Source organism: Hippocampus guttulatus, chromosome 18 (assembly GCF_054856545.1).
Source record: "Hippocampus guttulatus isolate MCC_2025c chromosome 18, RoL_Hgut_1.0, whole genome shotgun sequence".
Classification (NCBI taxonomy): Eukaryota; Metazoa; Chordata; class Actinopteri; order Syngnathiformes; family Syngnathidae; genus Hippocampus; species Hippocampus guttulatus.
In genome coordinates this window covers 5,490,623-5,497,987 of record NC_141278.1, presented here as the reverse complement: position 1 = coordinate 5,497,987, position 7,365 = coordinate 5,490,623, and the positions used below count along the sequence as shown (strand labels likewise).

Sequence of the window (7,365 nt, the reverse complement as noted above, 5' to 3'; positions counted from 1 at the left end):
TTCAAAAGATGCAAAAATAAGAAAATAAATAGTCACAGGGGTTTCTGGAACGAAAAACAAGGGAATACTGTATTGTAAATTATTTGTCCCCTGGTGACCTCCCCCCTCTGCTCTCTCGCCTGATCTCCACTCTGGCCCGCGTGCACCTGCACCGAAGCACCCCTCCATCGCCTCGCATTCATCTTGTCATCCTCGCTATCTCGCCCCAATCCAGACTCCCCCCCCCCCCCTTCTCCTTCTCCTCCTCCTCTTTGCTCCCCCCACCAGGCCTTCCCTCTCCTCCTACTTGTTCCCCTGATTTATTGGAGGCGCAGTGCAGTTCACACGCATTCCACTCCAGGCTCCCCTCCTGCCACTGGACCCTCATATCTAGGCATGCTCGTTTATCTTCATGATCCTCTGATGGCCAGAAGAAGAAGAAGAGGGAGGAAGGGAGGAGTGTTGTTTTTGTTCTTGAACAGGCCAGACAATCTTTCCCTCACACCTCTGTCTGTGTTTCATAGTGTGCGTGTCTCTACGTTGCCTGTGTGTCTGTCTCCTGTGTCAAAGTTTCCATTCCTGGCAGGCTCCTCCAGGAGAACACCCCCCCCCCCACCCCCACGCGTACAGGCGGGAAGCGAGTGCCACACACTCGCTGGCTCGCAAGCGCAGCTCATCCCCCCCCCCCCCCCCCCCCCCGACCCCGAATCCAAAAAATCTCCCATCCTTTCAGCTCGGGTGATTAGCGATGCAGTCGGCCGCTGACTTCGGTCTCAGAGCCCCTAAAAAATGGCAGCGGGGTCATAAAGCTCAAGTGTTCCACCAGTCAGAGCTGTGCAACCGCGGCCATGAATCGTCCAATGGGACCCGGGCATGGGTTTTGAATCGTATCAAAGCGCTTCCTTCGCGGTCCTGCTGACATCTATGAAATCCCTTTATGGGTCTTTCAAAGGCATTGCTGGGAGGTTTTTGGCACCTCTGCTTTACATCAGCCCTCATTTTAATGTGCAGCTCAGACCCTCAGGTAGGCAAATATCCACTCACACTCTGGCTCCACTCTTTCCCAAGGGTTCAGTGTCCACACACGACAATCCAAGCGCACACACGCTTAACCCTGAAAGTAAACATGACTTGTGCTTGTGGAGCTGGATTCCGAGGGTTGGTTTGGTTCCCTGGCACCGACAGACACTGAATGACCTGCCGGCGGCCAAAAACCACAGCGACCAGGAATCGATTTGGTGTTTCCGCCAGCACACTTTTACTGTGGTATAGCACATACTGTTAAAAAAAAAAAGCAGGTGCTCTCTTGGAAAATCACCCACAGCATTTTTTTTAAAGAACCCAAAAGTCAATTTATATTATATATTTTTTAAGAATAACAAAAAGCTATGAATGAAAATGTATGCCCCTCAATAGCCTGACAAGCTGATTACTTTGATGTACAGATCGCTGCAGATGTTTTGTTTTTTGTAGTTGAACTTGGCTTGCTTAACACCCAATCAGAAGACGAAAAAACGCAGAGGTCAACGAAAGGCAGCCATATACAAATTAAGATCCTTTGAGTTACATATGCCACCGCTAGAGATTCTGAAGGCTCCGGTCCGATTAGATTGACATGGCGACACAGAGGCTGAAATCTGATCGGACAAAAATATCGACTGTAACATCCACGTGCACGTGCTGGAAGCAGCGCAGCCAAGAAAAACACTCCGAAATGAGGAGACGAGACTTAGCTGCTTTAAGTCTGAATGTAAAGAGATGCGTCCATCGACTCCATTTGGGGTGAGTACCGGCTTGTTTTTAAGTTTTGAGATGCGGGGACTAACTTCTTTTTACACCTGTGTGGCAATAAAGAACGGCGCGGTGCCTAGAATCGACTCCCCACCCGGAGATACGGCGTCGTTCGTCCTCAAAGAGTGAGTAGTTCGATTTATTTATTTATTTTTAACTTGATTCCACTACACCAAATGTACTTTTGCGCAGTTAGGGTGTAAAAAATGTTCCATACGGTTTGCGCTTGCTTGCTTGCGCCGCTTTTTGCAACCGGACCGTTTTACGGAAACAAAAGTTTCATTTCACAAGACAAACAATACTCGGATTGGAATCCCACTCCCCCCCCCCCCCCAAAAAAAAAGGCATTTGAATGGAGAGAATACAAAATCGAGCCGAGAAACCTCTCTGAGAGTGGGCCAGTTACAACAAACATTCATGAAACAAAAGCAAAGATAAAAGCAATTTGTCGCTTGATCAGGACCCGTCAGATATTGCAAAGAGACACTGTCAATGATTAGAACATAAATATTGTTGTCATCCACAAATTCCTTCGTATCAAGTTACCTCATGCTGCATATTATGCAAAAAAAAAAGTCAAATACTTGCTCATCGCCCCAAAGGATTGCAATGCACTCAACGGCGTGGCCAAGAACTAAAAGGCGTCTGGACCGGGCGGCTTCCCCGCTGAGTTCCGCAAACATTTTCCTGTTTGATATCTACGGTGTTCAAAAAAAAAAAAGATAGCTGAGCTCACAAGCGCCTCCCTAGCACAGCCACGCTTCGGATTTTAAGATCCGAGGAAGATGAGGCTCTTTTGGCTACAGTTATGCTACACCGCGCCTTAGCGATGCACATTGAGAAATGCTCTGACTTCCCCCCCCCCCCCCCCCCCCACATTTCAGTGCAACTTGTTCAATTAATGAATTCAATTCATTTCGATATGACCAAGTCAATTTGAATATTAAAACAATGGGTATCATGATAATTTTTTATTGTTACTGTCACAAATATGTCGGGACAGGAAGTCATGTCAGCACAATGAAAATAATAAAGGCTCGACATAATCAGGAGGCAATCGCTGTCGTGTGAGGATAAGCAGATTAGAAGATGATGGATGGAGCGATGTTTTGAACCACACAATGACACAAAAACTGGCCACAAGAATAGGTGCAGACAGGTACAGTACACTTGCACACACCCAGTTTGGTGTGTTTTTTTTTGCATTGGATCATTTCATATTTATGGCTGTCAAGTGTTTTGCATTTCTGAAAAAAAAATTCTGGTGACACCACCGCTGTGGCAACAAAACTCGGATCATTTCTGACACCCTTTGAACGCCGAGTAGAAGTTATTAGCATAAGTGGAAAAGAGAGGCAAATGAAAAGTGGAGTAGTTTACAATTCAGAATTTCGATTTGACAATATAGCCTTTTTTTTCCCCTAGCAACGGGACAAAATAACTGAAGCATTTTTCCTTCTCCAGACTGGTTTAACAAAGCAAGCCAACTCTGACCGGGAAACACGTCTCTTGTCATCATCACACATTAATAATCAGCATCTATGGTAAGTGTTGTTGGGTTTTTTTTTCCCCCTCCACATACTTTTGCCATATTGTTCGAAAAGTATTGTCTGTGAACTGAAGTTTACAGTTAAAAAAAAAAAGACTTGAAAAATCAAACATGGCACCTTTGGAAAGCTTTTCATACAAGCGGCCAGGCTCCTTTGGAGTAAATAAACAGCTGAGACAGCATTGGAGGAAGAGGGGGCTGAGGAGGAGGGGGGGCTGTTGAAGGGAAGGTGTTGACATGTTGTTGGATGGTGGGTGGGACAGCAAATGGATTTTCAAGTGTGTCGGTGGGGAGTTGAAGCGTTGGATTAAGACGAAGCGAGGGAGGGCTCAATCCGAACGAGGGAGCCGCGGCTCAGCAAGTGGGGTGGCGTTGAAGGAAGTGAGATGGAAGGTTGCTGGGTGTTGTCGCGGAGATGTATGCTAGGCCCGTTGGCTTTCACCCAGCAACGTCCGTGAGCCCCCCCCCCCCCACACACACACACACACACACTTGCATGAGCCCCACCTTTAACTGGCCACCCAGCTGTGTAAACATCCCGGCATTGGTGATTGGTTGACCGTCTCGGCCACTCGCAAGCTCGGATGCCGTGAAAGGTGAGACAAAGCGAGCCAATGAGTCAGTTTGTCGGGCGTGCAGGCAGGCAAGAATGAAGAAGGGAAAGAAACACGGAGTGTGCTCACGATGACACAGTAAAGAAGTAGAACATTGCTTGAGAGTTCAACTCCTCTCCATTACTCACTTCCTTGATTCCACCCACCTCCCTTTTTTTTTTTTTTTTAAATGTCCGACTCCAAATTAATTCAACAAGAATGACCTTCATCAAGTTCACAGCAGAATTCCCTTTAGAGCAACGTGCACCTTTGTTTAGATCCTGTGTCATCTTCCCCCAATCTAATGACCACAAATGATTCGAAAGGGAATGCAAAAACTTGCTCGTCGTTGACCTAGTTAAGAATAATGACTGTTATTGTGGATTACATATGACAGTTTGAAATTTTGGTTCAGACTTTAGCAAGCATCATGGAACTTGACATGTTTGATTTGCTTTCGCGGGCCACAAAAAATGATGTGGCGGGCCAGATCTGGCCCCCGGGCCTTGACTTTGACACCTGTGATGTACAGTATGACTAACATTCAATAAAAGGGGCATTTGGTGTGAAGCGCTCCCTTAATGTTGCGTTTATGACCAAATGTAAGCTTTGAAATGTTTCAATCTGTCTGCAAAAGTGTTTTTTTTTTCTTTCCTCCCCATGTTTCGCTTGCGCTCCAGACGTCATCGCAACCTTTCAAGTCCCCCTCTTTGCGGCCAGTGTTTACCTCCACAAACATTTAGTCATGCCAAAAAGTCCTCGCTAATTTCACACCGTGCAACCAATAACAACAGCGGTGAGCAGGAAGCGTCCTTCCACTCCTGCGTTTTTCCACTCAGACAACCCCCCCCCCAAAAAAAAAAAACGGGGATAAAAAACCCCTGGTGGTGTGTTTGTGCGCCTCATTTCGGTGCTTTACTCCTTATTTAAGGCCAATATTTACCCAACAGCCCCAGGGTGAGATTACCTCATCTTCTACCGCCCAGCTGCTCTTTCTCAGCGTTTCCACGACGACCGGCGGAATGTCCCGTCATGTTTATCTGCCCCGACCGAAAAACAGCGAGGCGGCGGAGGCGAGATGATGACAATCCAGTTGTGCGAGTGTGCGCAAGATAAACACTCGCGTTAGTCCGCAACGAATCATCTATGGGTGCTCTCCTTGAACCGGCCCGTTTATAACGTGGATAAAATCTCCAAGTAACCATTTAGTGCGGACAGCTTATAAATAAATAATACAATATAACTTACTCTTATCTTCATGATTGATGTGTTCCTCTCAATTAAAAAAAAAAAAAGGAATAGTTTCTTGTATTTAAGGGTATTAGATAACATGACATGTAATAAAAAGTACTAAAAACACATTAAAGTCCCCCCCCCCTCGCCCCCCAAAAAATTAATTATGTCGGCAGTTAATGCTCTCGAGCAAGGGGGGGTCAAACTCATGGCGGCCCATGGGTTGAGCTTGCAAAAATTGCCGAGCCCAAAGTCCAAAATGCAATGTGATACATCTTTATTTATGTCGCAGCTTTCCCAAAAGCTTCAGCTGGAACAAAACGCACTACGGAGCATATGACGTAAAATAACAAATCTCATATAAGGGAACAATTAAAACATGGACACAAATTTGAGGATTCTACGCAATATTTAGTGACTTTTCTTCAAATATCTTGCACTTGATAAATACTGCCTTTGTCATATAAAACTAATACTAAAACTAATCAAAACGAATACGAGACATTCAAAAATAGCTGAACTAGCTGAATTTTTTTTAACCCCAGAGAACCCAAGAACCCTTTTCTTCTTTGGAAAATGATGAATTCTACATTAAATGACTGCTATATGTTCACTGAACACCAACATCCGTTTGTTTGTTTGTTTCAAATATTCAATGCTTTAATCCTAATTTAGGATGAGGGCCAAATTTGACCCTTTGGCATTTAAGGGGAGCATTTGAGTAGCAGAATTTATAGGGGCCAAATTTGACCCCGTGGGTTCTCCAGGGGTTAAAAAAAAAGTTTCTGAAAAAGGATTTTATTTTCTCCCATTGATGCCTCCAAAATACATTGAGCAGCACCATGACCAAGCATTTTCTTGAGGGAATACAAATATTAGCCCTCGAAGACCCTTGCGACACCCCCTGCAATGTGGACACTCCCCTGCCATGGGAACTGGCAATTATTTGCTCTAATTTGCAACAGAAAGCTTTTTTTTTTTTTTAACTCTGTGGTGACTGTTTGGGAATGTTCTATTTAGTCTTCTCGTAGGGCTCTCTTAAGTGATTACAAAGTGTGGCAATTCAGCCAGCGAGGAAGAAAGGAGGAAGTGCAAATACGACCGCGTGACCCTCTTGTGGAGAGGCCCGCCGTTGTGCAGAAGCTCGCGAATGGGCTCTCCAAGAGGACGGACGTCGCATCCCCTCGCTTCTTCAAGCCGCTCGACTGGCATGGGCGCGTTGTGGGCTGCCGCGCGCGGGTCACTGGCTGAAAGAGCAGGATCGGGCCTTTTGGACGCCGGCCAAATAGGATCTCACCCTGTCGCGCTCCATCCGGATTCAGACAAAAGGCCAGTCGGGCTTGGAAGAGATGCTCTCATCCTTACGATAACGGACATATAAAAAAAAAAAAAAAAAAGAGGATCTTTTGGGCGAAACGTTTGGACTCGGAGATGGAGGTGCAGAGCCGACTGCTGAACTCAGCCTTGATCCACTTGGATGTAAACCTGATGGATTTTCCGGCAAATCAGCAAGCGGCGGCCGACAGTCCGGACAGCGACGCGTCCTGGAGCCCCGAGCGCGGCTCGCGCGCGGAAGATCATCGAGGAAGAGGAGGAGGAAGGTCCGGCAGGTCCAAGCGGAGGAGGATCATCACGGTGGTCCAGCGACAGGCGGCGAACGTGCGCGAGCGCAAGCGGATGTTTAGTCTGAACGAGGCGTTCGACGCGCTCAGGAGGAAAGTGCCCACGTTCGCCTACGAGAAGAGACTTTCCCGCATCGAGACCTTGCGGCTCGCCATCGTCTACATCTCCTTCATGAAAGACCTTTTGGAGAACACTTAGCGCTTCACTCCATCCGGCGCGCCATCCGTGACGATATTTGACAATCCGAGAACTCGACAGCCGGAATTGTCCACCAAGTGCCGAGTCGCATGATCCGAGCAACTTCTTCAAATCGATCTGTCTTTTTAGTTTTTTGTTTTTGATTGCGTCAATCTCGACGCTGCGGTCGTAATAATAGCTACACCCCGCACCTTGATCCAATCGGAAATAAAGATTCCATTTTGATTGACAGTCAATGCAGCAATGTCTCCTAAATTGGGGGGCGCTTCAACGAGAGATTTTTTTTAACATTTTGTCACTTGGTATTAGGAACGCGTGCAATTTTGCTTCGCTGGAGATTACAATTTGAATTCAGGAAAAAAAAAGGGGGTGGGGGGGGCGGATTAATAACAATTACCT

At 46.5% G+C, this 7,365-nt stretch overlaps 2 protein-coding genes across 2 annotated transcripts in view; both read left to right on the top strand.

Moving 5' to 3' along the window:
* Positions 1 to 1,447: 1,447 nt before the first annotated feature.
* The window catches only part of snx13 (sorting nexin 13), a 35,900-nt gene continuing 29,982 nt past the window's right edge, over positions 1,448 to 7,365 (top strand). The window contains exons 1-3 of the mRNA XM_086136226.1: positions 1,448 to 1,761; positions 1,834 to 1,895; positions 3,235 to 3,314. The gene's annotated coding sequence lies outside the window, so the exon portion shown is untranslated. The remainder of the gene's footprint in view (positions 1,762 to 1,833; positions 1,896 to 3,234; positions 3,315 to 7,365) is intronic.
* Positions 6,129 to 7,245, top strand: LOC147190786 (fer3-like protein). Its single transcript, XM_086136236.1, has one exon. The coding sequence runs from the start codon at positions 6,577 to 6,579 to the stop codon at positions 6,964 to 6,966; it is 390 nt and encodes a 129-aa protein (XP_085992362.1). The 5' UTR covers positions 6,129 to 6,576; the 3' UTR covers positions 6,967 to 7,245.

Excerpts from the sequence above, each read along its gene's own strand:
- LOC147190786 (XM_086136236.1), top strand. The coding sequence starts at position 6,577 with ATGGAGGTGCAGAGCCGACTGCTGAACTCAGCCTTGATCCACTTGGAT.